This window comes from Xenopus laevis, chromosome 9_10L, assembly GCF_017654675.1.
Source record: "Xenopus laevis strain J_2021 chromosome 9_10L, Xenopus_laevis_v10.1, whole genome shotgun sequence".
Lineage (NCBI taxonomy): Eukaryota > Metazoa > Chordata > Amphibia > Anura > Pipidae > Xenopus > Xenopus laevis.
In genome coordinates, this window is record NC_054387.1 from 69,938,230 (window position 1) to 69,950,256 (window position 12,027).

Consider the following 12,027-nt stretch of genomic DNA (forward strand, 5'->3'; position numbering starts at 1 on the left):
GGAAAAATAGAAGATAGTAGAGGAAAAGAAACGAATCGATAGAGAGCTGCAGAGTTATCTGACCCCCCCCCTCCCCAAGAAAAGCAACTGAGAAATTAAAATATTTTTCAATGAGTTTTAGGCATCAATTATTTAGGGCTTGTCTTTTGATAAAATTAATAACAGTACATTCAAAAATAAAAAAGGGGATTTTCTCCCCCCTTTTTGAATAGTATTTTAACATATTCCCGAATTCAGTAGGGTTGATCAATTCAGAATACATGAGCTGATTTAATTCCATCCAGCCAACATATTTAAAATAAATGATAAAGTGCAAGGTGGATTCGTTTTATTGTATTATTATTTTTTTAATTCCTCTGGGATTAACTATGTGTTATTGTCAGTGTTGGGGTGAAATCTATCCTAAACTAATGATAATAATACTTTTGAAAGACTTTAGGAAACAAAAGCACAAAAGCTTCGCCCCAATCCGGTTGAGAACATGCAGTGTGATATATTGCATATGCAACTTTTCTCTAAAAAGCCTGACTTCTCAACGTAGATTGTATTTATATTGTTATTGTATTGTACCATAATCTAAACCTGTAACAGCTTTAGTTCATTCATTCAGCTAATCAGAGTAGCATTGAACAGGGCTGAGCATATTAAAAAGAAGAGATACTTCTTTATATATATTTATAAATAAAACCCCTAGTTCTATATGTGATCTCCAAACTGCTTTTCAACTGCTAAATTACATTCTATAATACTAGAGTTTTCAAAGGAAAACATTTTCATTGATGAAACAAAACCATCTAAAATCTAATTCCAGAGCAGAAATGTGTGTCATGTATTGCCTGAGGGTACCTTGGGATGCTGTATAAATAATACACAGTGGTTACTTATAGGAAACTCATTGGAAACCTTGCCATATTGTGTGTCATGTATTAAAGTAGCAACAAAAAACTGTATATTCAAAATGAAAACTAACCAGATTCCAACGCTTTGTATGAGCGTGCCTGTGTGAGTGGCTGCTATATGGTTTTGTGATTTTATTTGTAATTTAAAATAAACAGGCACACAACTCTTATTACAGATAACCGAAATGATATATTATCTATTCACATTGAAGATGTTTTTCTCCATTTAAAATTCGTTTTTTAAAAATTGCAAAAAGGAAGTATTTGTAAATGTTATAGACCATATAAGAGTAAATGTTTTAATGTGAGGAGATGTAAAAAAAAATAAACATACTAGAGGCTATGGCAATATAACAAATTTTACTGAAACATGAAATAATATATTAACTGACAATTTGAGACATTAAAAAAAATGTCAAAGTGCTCAGTAATTTCCAGGGAGTTTTTGCATGTTTTTGCACTCTGGAAACCGTTTGAAGCAAGTTGCATGCAAGTTTCGCCTTGGACGAGAAAATAATTCAAGATATAAACGTTTTTTGTAGTTTTTCCCACATCAACAGTACATACAACACTTACAAACAAGGAATGCTGGACGGTGTTACAAACACTGTGTATCCCTCTGTTATGGGTATGTTACAGCTGAGAAAAATGTGAACTTCGCCTAACTGCCAGTTCTTTATAAAATCTAACAGACTACATAGTGTCTGAATACTATTTATATAATATAGACATTACTGAAATAGCAATTGCCTATAGCATTTATATCCCCGACCTAGTAGGTATAAACATGCACCCCTTTCAGTCAGATAACTTTTTTTTTAGTTTTTTTTTTTAATTGTAATTTTATTTCTTTGTATTTGTTTTGCAAACACAGCTTTTAGAATCGGTTTAATATTTATTCATAAATAGGCACAATATCATTAAAAATATCTAAAACTGTGTATCTTATACATATACAAGCCTTTGCCTTCTGTCATGCCATCCACTGAACATAGAGTTAAACAATATATTACAAGCTTTCTTTTACAACAGAAAACTGTCAGTCCCCCCCAACCCCCCTCTCCCTCCTTCAGAAATGGGGGGTGGTGGTTTGGTGGGCACCTTAATACTTTGCCTCAATTAATTCTTTTCTTTGCGCTAGTAGTAAATTCAGCAGTCTTCGATTTAGAAAAAAAAACGATTGATGGCAGCCGATAAGTAATAACCAAACAAAAACAAAACAAAAATAAAGTTGGGAAGGAGTGTCTTGTTCCTATTGGAGAATCCATGCCAGCCGTTGCTGTGCCCCTTATCCCTCAGCAATTGGCAGAGGTGCCAGGTAGTCCGCTGGCATATTTTTGGCACACAAGCTGAAGCTGTTACCATGTCCTACAGCAAGGTAATGTCTTTTTAGAGTTTACTCAAAACAGTCTTTAAAACGGTAATGTGTCCAGAAACAATTTGTCAATGATGGCAGGTGGAGGTACCAAGTCTTCCAGCTTCAGGTAGAATATGCGTTGCAGTCCTTGGGTGCACAAAGTGCGAAGTTCAGGCAGTTTCCCTAAGAGTTTAGAAAGGTAATTAGGGCGATTTAACCCCCCATTATTAAATGTCACGTGGTCTTTGAGGCAGTTTACAATTTTATTCTGGAGTTCTTCTACTCGTTTTGGTTCTTTCAATCCGTGTCTCTCTAGAAAGAAGAAAAAAAAACATATAAATACATATTAATCATTAATGGCTTTATTAACGCGTCACGTATCGCGCAATGCGCAATTTGACATATTTGTTTTCGTCGCAGATACTGACCTGTAATCACGGTGAGAGCTGCAATACAGGAGAAAGCTGATATGTCTATGTTCATGCTCTGTAAATTGGAAGAAAACTCAACGATGGAATCTATCCATTCCCCAAAACCACGAACACACTGCAGTCTGTTGAGGACAACCCCATTGCAGAAGATGAGTTTACCCTCTGCCGGGTTAGACCTACAATTAATACAGGGGGAAGGAGAAGAAAAAACTAATTAGTGTGGGAAGAATAAATGGCCATTAAAATGCCTTCTAATTATTACAGAGAGAATAAAATGCAAATCAATTGACCTTGAAAGAAGGGGAGCTGATATAACAATTAAGACCCTAATTTGGTAATTACCTGTATGCCAACCGCAAGACGAAAAGTTCCAGGAAAGCCGACTCAAAGAGCAAGTCTTGGTCCTGTTTGTGCAGCTCAGCGAATCCGGGGATCTTTTCTGCCCAACCTCTAATGATCTCCATAGAACCGGTCAGCAGATCATAAAACAGTTGGATGTGTTGTGTGTCGTCTGCATTCATCTGATACTCTGGGTTAGCCTGAAACTGAAGATGGGGAGAGAGAGGGGAAAATATCCTTAATGAGGTTTTCCAAAATATATAACCCGTGAAATTGCTAACCTTGTTACACCAAGAGAGTTTTGTTTAGGAACAATTAAAACTGTCTGTGACCAGTAGGAAAATGAGGTACCCATTGCAATTAATTCAGTCATGGATTGAGCCATAAGGTCTGCGCTTGCTTTATAAATCTCTAATGCCATATACACATACATTGACAAGCATTGAGTCTACTGACTATAAAACAAAAAAGGGATGGTTGAAACACACAGAGCAGAGGCCTGGGCAGATCTGTTCCACTGTGCAAGCTCTGTAGGGTTTAACGCAAATAGAGTAACTAGTGCAAATTCACTTGTGCAAACAGTGAGAGGGAGAAAGTTGGATTAGGTGTGAATTTCCAAGGGTAATAGTAATGGCCAGCGGGTAAGCCAGATCACTGGGGCAGGATTCCCAGAGAATAATGAGAGAGTCACTGGAAAGGGTCAATGGGATTTTAACATTTATTCAGAATTTGTGATACTGTCGTAGCAGTAGAGTTACTGGTGATGGAAAGTTTGCGGGGAAATCGTGGTTTCGTCACTAGTATAATAACTTGTGAAACAGTGGGAGAGAAATAAATACACTAGTGTTGAAAGATGCACTGCACCTGCTCTACTGCAACGCCCCGCGCAAGAGCAATAATTCCGAATAACAGGGAACGCTACACGTGATTTACATGAATTAGCCAAATGAGCCGAGCAAATGCTGGAGAGTGAACAGTGCAGTCCAACTGAGGGTTGCAAAGAGAGTCGGCCATAACTGCAAATTGACGCAATTATTTTTTAAAGGAGCGAAATTCAGTCAAAAACCGAGTGCAATTGTGATAAGGATAAATGCTGGTGCAAGCCCTGCACTTTTGCATAGCACCCTGCGCCACATACAGATCTAATGACTTGGGGGACACATCAGTTAGTGTTTCTATTAGTGCAGCATTATGGGGTGTCAGGGAAGCGCTCCCTGGATTGAAGTAACTGCAGCAGCACTCTGTTCTGTGATAAATGATATTTATTCGTGCATCGGCAACATTTCGAGCTATACCAGCTCTTTATCAAGCCAAACAATGTGTATAACAAACGTGTATAAATAGGTGATTACTAAGTGATCCAGTAAGGGAAGCGCTCCCTAATCTTTCTTTTTTTCACAGCACAGAAGCTTACACCCCAACATAGTGCTGTTAGCTAATCTTGATTTGCAGCTCCCAGGCAGGTAAGTGTGACCCCAACACTACACCCTAAGCTGGCCACGTTCCCAGACATGTAGGCGCACTTCCCCACAGTTGAGCGAGACTAGTTGTCAGGTAGGGATAAGTGCTGCTATTGCTAACAGTGTCCCGTGAAGTTCAAGGCCTGCTGATTCTATTCCGGCCAGAGCTGAGCGCTTTCCAGCTGTGAAACTTGCTGACCGACACCTGCAGCTCCAAGCCGGGGGAAAGCGCTTCCACATTGTGAACTGTGCAGCCACAGACCTGCAGGTCCCAGTCAAAGAGCGCCACCACACTAGCCTGCCCGAGAGACACAGTTGTCCCACTACCTTAAGGGCCACACTTACCCTGGAATAGTCCAGACTGCTCATTGCCGGATTGGAGTCAACGTGGGCTCTCACTAGTGCACTGATCAGACTCACAGGGGGGCTGGGGGGAGATGGCTCCTGGGGACTCTTGGGCTTAGATGGCAGGCGACCCCTCCGACCTTTTAAACTGTCTGTGCGGACCACTGAAATCAAGAAAAGAAACAGGGTGTTCAGGATTCACTTCCCACTCACATTCTTTCCTCTCATTGTTACTCTGTCTCATTACAAAGACAGCCTTGACTCCAGCCTGCGTGCCATGCACCCGGGACTCTGCTACTCTGCAACTCGCTGGCACGGAAATCTCACTGTGTGTGTGTGTGATTGGTGGGAGCTGCCAGACTCTCTTCAGCAACATAGGTGGAAAAGGACACTGTGTCTGGCAAAGCCCAAGTAAAGACAAGGTGTAAGCCTCAGAAATACTATGGGCACAGTTTGCTCCAGTAACGCAGACAGAACGATTCCTGGTGTATGTGTGTGGCAATGTTGGTACGATTTGTTAGAGTGGCACTGGTATAAAAGCGAGTGGCATGACGTTCTATATAATTATTTATCTATCTAATCTATCTATCTATCTATCTATCTATCTATCTATCTATCTATCTATCTATCTATCTATCATCTACTTACACATATCTCTCTCTCTCTCTCTCTCTCTCTCTCTCTCTCATCACCACTATCTCTGTGGCTGCATATATACATCAAATAATATCACAATGCAATATGTCATTTACATATGATTTAATTAACAGTCACTCAGGGTATCAATCTATTATCTAACAATCACAAAGTAAGCTATGTTCCTGCGTTTACAACGTTACCTAATCTACATCCCCCAAAGGCAACCTGATGGAATTTGTAGCCCCATCCCTCCATCTATGCCCACTTGGGATGTCACTGGCTTTGAATAATTACAGATCCTATACACTAACATATCATATATGTATATATCTATAAAATATACCCATGCATCACGCATTATAAAGAAATAACGTATTTGCCCGACATTTACCTTCTTTGACCATACCGACAACCAGACACTTTTGGAACCGGCAGTACTGACATCTATTCCTACGCCTTTTGTCCACCGGACAGTTCTTATTCGCTAAACAAACATATTTGGCATTTTTCTGCACTGTGCGCTGCAAGGGAAAGGAAAAGGCAATTAGGCTCGTTTGTTACATTCTTTTTACACCCAGTGTCACAGAACTGAGAATAAAAAAAAAAAAAAAAAGTCTAGAATTTCTGTCTCTCTTTTTTTTTTGTAGATGGCATTTAACAGAAGCAAATTGATAGTATTAACATTTCAGCTGTCCTGGCAGCTCCTGGCTGGCTTTTATATGCCAAGAGGAGAAAGGAGAAAGCGCTCGGTAAATACAAATCTGTGGGCATTCATATTATTTACAGCCCTTGGAGAATTCTCTATTTCCAACGATAAGATTATTCAATCAGGATGGTGAAATAAAGAGATCACTTAATTTCACCATAGGGAATTCTGTTCCACTTGGTTAGCCCAGACACGGTTCTCTGTCCTAACCAATTTATCTGAAGGGAAGGCTAATAATACATTGCAAGAAAAAATAAAGGTCCCACCGAGCGCCTGGTTTGGCCAGTTAAGGTAATTGTTAGCCTGGGAAGGTGGTGGGAACCATGGATGTGAATGTCAAGGTTCTTGGTTATATAACTGAATAAACAATTCTACATGGACCTTAGCAACCAACTCAAAATGTTCAGGGACAATCCCAATACATCACTAAAGTCATTTGTATACTAACCTTGAAAAAGCCTTTGCATCCTTCACATGTGCGAACTCCATAGTGTTGGCAAGCAGCGTTGTCCCCACAAACAGCACAGAGACCCTCGTTTGATGGAGACCCTCTAGAAGGCGGTGAAGGTACCTGGCTATCTATCAGTTGCGATGCATGACCAAGCTGTAGCCCAGGGAAGCCCATAGATGCCTGCTTTCTGATGGGATTGGGGACTGCAAATGTTTGTCCATCTACTACATGGTGGGCTCCAGAGGTCTCAGGGTTCATAGACACATGGTGGCCATCAAACCGCATCTGACAACTAGACACAGGCGTTCCAGGTGGAGATTGTTTGAAAGAGAACAAGGAAAGCCTCGAGACAGGACCTCCTCTGGTGGTCACATAGTTTTGATTGAAACTGTGCAGAGACCCATGGTTGTCCCACATTGGACTGTGCTGAATAGGGAAACCAGGAGTATTGGAAGTGGGGGGTGATGAAGGTTTGTAGTAGACCGAGCCTGAATGGGACATCATCTCCTCGGTTTGGGGTGGCAGGTGACTGTGTTGTTGGTAGCCGTGCATCTGTATATCTTCCACTTTTACAGAAGACTGCTGGCCGGAGATGGGCATTTGATACAAGCAAGGAGGCTTGACGTCGTAACTTGTGCTGTAGTTGTCCATAAAGGTACTAAAGCTGGGGAGAGAAGTGGTGGCAGTGATTTCAGTGTTGGTGAGGTCCATGCTAAACTTGACAAACTCTGGAGTTAAGAAATCGGAGCTGTATTCTCCTGAAGAGTGGTAACTGTAGCTCTGGGAAGCTGGGCTGGCTCCTTGAGGCGATGACCCATACTGAGCCTGAACACAGGGCATGGCTGTAAATGAAACAATTTAATAGATACCCTTACTGTTCAATTTGATACTTCCCATCACCATTGTAACCCTCTTGATTTAATATCCTTCTTTCTATCCCAAAGCTCTTTTACCCAGCTCGGAAAGGACTTTAATCGTCCCTGGGATGGTTATACATTGTTGCTTCACTCATTATCAAAATCCCAAACTAAAGATTTTAGCGCTTCCCCCGTAATCCTTCCTTATAGACCCCCTTACAATTAACGATATCCCTTTCCACTAACTTGCCCAATTTAATTGCTCGCCACAAATAAAGGGACAAACCTTCAGCTGGGCTGTGGGGTTTTTCGATGTAGGTAAAGGAGGACAGTGTTGTATTTCTTGTTGGAACAAACTTTCCAAGATTAGAAACGTTCGATTTAGAAGAACCCAGCTTGTCAGCACGTGTATCTGAAAGAGAAATCGAGTCCCTCGGTTTATAGCTGCAACAATGGCCATTGTGACATCGCCAACTGCAAACAGACATTTAATTCTGGCATCACGGGGCCTTTTAAAATGAGTATTTCAGCTGGGTAAACCACAACTTGGAATCTGCTGCGGGGGTGTTAATGGAATCCTGTACAGGACAATAGCTATTACTAACTTTTTTTTTGTGCCTTTTCTTTCTGTAAATCACAGAAAGGCATGCTATTGAATCACAGCACTTGCTTTGAGGTGTGTGCAGATTTTTTTTTTTAGCTCTGGTCAGCAGATCAATGGTAGCATATCATGACAAGCCTTAAAAGTTTGACAGGCTAAGAATAAACGTCAGGTGTGTCTTGAGAAGGCCTCATTTAAATCAGATTAATTCGATTAATTACCATGACTTTAGATAAGAGCTGGACAGTAGATAAAGCAAGAATGCTTTACTTCAGTAACCTATAAAAACTCAGCTGGGGTTCACCTGTTTTAAAGTATCCACATCATAGTAAGGGCATCAGACACGAGTAATACACTGCTACTATAATCCATGCAATACATTAGGCAAAGCAAAGAAGCGGGGACCAAAAGCACACAGGTGTATTATAATAACACTGAAATACTATCATTCAGTAGGTTCTCATTGCTATACATTATATAGAATGAATAGTCCGGCGACAGCATTCCTTATAAGCATTCCTTATAAGTACACTATATAGTAATATCACCTAATCTACATTAAATACTCTTCACCCTGACCAGGTGAGCGGAAATGCTTTATGCAAAAGCAAATATCCTAGGCAAAATAGCTTTCCAATACACCTGTTGAAGAGGGATGGACTTCCAAGCCCCAACATACAAGTAACTGTATCTGAATAACGCAGTAAGTTATATATCCAAACTTTCTTCTCCTTTTCAAGGCCCTCTCTGGCAGTCATTACATTAGAGACGAACCAAATAAGTGCATGTTCTAGAATGAAATGTGAGTTGTAGTGTCTGTGTGTGTGTGTGTATGTATATATATATATATATATATATATATATATATATATATATATATATATATATATATATATATATATATATATATATATATATATATATCTCATAAGTAGCTTTAAGTTGTAGGCATAAGAATATATACAATTAAGTGTCAGTAGCAAAGCTGACAGTGATCCCTGCCATTAGAATAAAGTATGCCGGTAGGACAGAAAGAAGAGTAAGAGAAGTGGAGCTGAAGGCAGGCTGCAGGCACTTACTTGCAGTGCTGTGGGAGCGGCGCCTCTATGCATGCAGGCGGGTGCACATCCCCCGAGCAGAGCGCTGGATGTCTCTATGTACAGGAGCGCAGTGTTACCGTCCCTCCAATGTGCCTTTGTTTATGTGGGCTCAGTATTCCAGCGCTATCATACATTAGAAGGCTCAAGCGTCACCCAACGTCAGCAGCGTCCCAGCCAATCAGCGCCGACTGGGCTCTGTGCTGTTGGCTTTGGTAAATTTCCGTCGTGACGTCACGCAGCGAGCAGCCTTTAAGGTGGGAGCGAGTCCGCTGATCGCTTTCTATAGAGGCTCCCTACAGCGGGTAACCGGGTAACCCCCGAGGAAGCTGCGGGTGTGAATGTGTAAGTGGGTAGGGGGCTCGGGCCGTGGTCAGTGGCTGCATGCTGACATGTTGTGTTTATACTGTACGGCTACAGTGTGACTGTGGGAATGGACTGTATGTACACAATCTCTTGTCACTACTGCGATGCCACATGTGCTGACAGTCACTCCGAGAGCTGTATGGCAGGGAAGAGGGCGCATTTGCTTTGGGCAGAAGCTGGGTCTCTTATTATAAAAGTAAAATGACACATGTATGTAGATTCTTACATATATAATGATCTCCCACCTGCAGCCCTATGGTAGTTGTTGCACTGCATCTCTCACTTCCTACTGCACTTGCAGGCATTAGGGATGGGAGTATAGATCCATGCTTTATATAATTCTCACTCCAGACAGCATAGCCAGCCCCCCCCCTTTCACTTTAATCAGTTTACCAATATATGTAGGATTGTGTGTTGAAAATGTTGTTTTTCATTATTGACCACCTGCTTTCCCTCTCTACTCTCACAATAAAATTAGAAAGTCACAATGTAATCACATTGCCAATTTTATACGCTGAGTACACTATATGCACATATATAAAATACACCTAATAGGTACATTTTGTTCCCCAGGCGCTATGCAAAATCCTTACCATACTCCAGTGTCCTAACCCCCCCCCCCCTCCAGCAGGTCATTCTCTTGTTTCCCTGGGTGACAAATTAATCTCGCTGGCCCAGCTAAAGCATCCAGGAGCCCTCACACCTCCTTTGTTTATGTAGGCTGGAGTGGAAGTGCCAATCATGGGGAGGTGTACTGGCGGGGAGGGGAGTCAGCTTGTGGCAGTACAGAGACCTCAGTTGCTATAAAAACCAGTGGAAACAACAGGAATACAGAGCACGTTATAGTCCAGCTTCCTGGTGTGCAGATTTGTTGAAGAAGGCGAGAGTTTGCAGATTACATCTGAAGAGGTGCTGCAGCAGCTGTCATTGTATTGGGTCTCATGATAAACAAGGGTGACTTTAATCCAGCTAAATTCAACTTTTTTTTAGCACATAGAGATGGCTGTCTGGGTCAGTAGCTTCTGTCATTGTCATCATCAGTATTTTCACTAATAAAGGGATTATTTTGTTTATGAAATGTGTGTATTTACTAACCTCCTTCTACTTGCTGCATTTGCTTGAGTCACCGGTGGCAAAAATTACATAACATTTCCAAACACATATGCAGCGTGTATCCTATAATTAGCCATGTGGGTGAAAGAATAATCTCTCATGCTGCTTCCAAGCTTGCACTGTTTTATCTCTCCACTACAAAAGCTTTAGCATATCCTGTATTTTCCCCTACTAGGAGCTCAGCCCATGCAGGACCTCTGAGCTGCAGGCAGCAGGCAGGAATCCTCTTCTGTAAGAATATAAGTGGCAGCTTCTACCCCCTCGGTGAATCCAGCTGTCTAATTCCTGCCTGCTGCTGGGATTGGCAGATCATGGCTTTTTTGTGTAGTGTTAATAGAGCAGACGCTGTGTTATTCAGAATAAAACAAACCAGCACCAGACCTTGCTCCCGACAGCTCTTTGGAAAACTAGTGAAGTGATAGCCTTTAATTGTGCCATTAAAAAAGGAAATGCATCTAGAAATTCTTCTTTGCTGCCAGGGATTAAAAAAAAACCCAAATTATATTTCTCAGATTTAAAACCAAGAAAAATATATATTTATTTTAATACTGTATTACAAATATTAGCGAATCATAACACTTCAAATTATTTTTTAGATTTTGTTTGTAATGAAAAGGGGCCCCATGGGGGAGCACATAGATACACACTGACATAACATAGTACATACTGTATCTATGTGTGTGTGTCTGTATACAAAAAAAAACACTTTTGTATGTAGTGCTGTACATTTCTTCAAAGGAATTAATGGCACAGGCAGGGGGGACAAAGGTATAATTATACAAGAGAGAAAAAGCATGTACAAACAGAATTGTATTACAGAGACTGAGGAAGAACGATTGTCCCTGTCTGCAGAGCTTACATTCTATTGTAGCTACTCATACAGGCAGCCCTCTAGCTCTCTAGCTTTTATCTGTTGTGGCATACTGGGAGTTGTAGTTGAACATCATCTGGTATTTTAACATTCCTGTATTCGTGTAATTCTTCACTGCCACTGCCACCTCTGGGTCTGCCAGCAAGCGGTAAATAAAGCAGTATTCTGCCTTCAGAACATTTAGTAACACGTGTACAGAGGCAGGCCAAGCATGCGAAGAGGAAGCAAGTGTTTCAAGATTGTTTTGAGGCTGTTTGCTTAAGTATTTTTAAAGAATCACATAATGATCCTGTGCTCATTCACCATCCCCCAAGCTGGTAACAGCAGGCACACAGATTAATATATTTTGTGAATATGAAAAGCTGATCAACATTGATTGATATTCCCATGCCATCCAGTTGGTTGGCCTACAGGGTCAAGCAGAAAACAGTAAGGAAATAGCAATATAATACAGATAGGAAGGCCGGTAGGTATTTTCAGAAAAAGTGGCAACTC

General features: G+C 41.0%; 1 protein-coding gene across 2 annotated transcripts; it reads right to left on the reverse strand.

Annotated features, from left to right (window-relative positions):
* Nucleotides 1-1,240: 1,240 nt before the first annotated feature.
* Nucleotides 1,241-9,307, reverse strand: nr4a2.L (nuclear receptor subfamily 4 group A member 2 L homeolog). 2 transcript variants are annotated; one of them, XM_018235787.2, is made up of 8 exons: nt 9,165-9,307; nt 7,771-7,896; nt 6,625-7,291; nt 5,862-5,991; nt 4,832-4,995; nt 3,030-3,232; nt 2,685-2,863; nt 1,241-2,568 (listed from the first exon to the last, which is right to left on the reverse strand). In XM_018235787.2, the coding sequence occupies exons 3-8, from the start codon at nt 7,276-7,278 to the stop codon at nt 2,312-2,314; spliced, it is 1,587 nt and encodes a 528-aa protein (XP_018091276.1). In that variant the 5' UTR covers nt 7,279-7,291; nt 7,771-7,896; nt 9,165-9,307; the 3' UTR covers nt 1,241-2,311. The 2 variants fall into 2 exon arrangements, with proteins under 2 accessions (XP_018091276.1, XP_018091274.1); XM_018235785.2 differs by having other exon boundaries at nt 6,625-7,469.
* Nucleotides 9,308-12,027: the final 2,720 nt, after the last annotated feature.

Excerpts from the sequence above, each read along its gene's own strand:
- nr4a2.L (XM_018235785.2), bottom strand. The coding sequence starts at position 7,467 with ATGCCCTGTGTTCAGGCTCAGTATGGGTCATCGCCTCAAGGAGCCAGC. Across the intron at positions 5,992-6,624 it reads GATGCAAAGGCTTTTTCAAG|CGCACAGTGCAGAAAAATGC; the intron begins GTTAGTATACAA and ends TTTCCCTTGCAG. Across the intron at positions 3,233-4,831 it reads GCAGTCTGGACTATTCCAGG|TTTCAGGCTAACCCAGAGTA; the intron begins GTAAGTGTGGCC and ends CCCCATCTTCAG.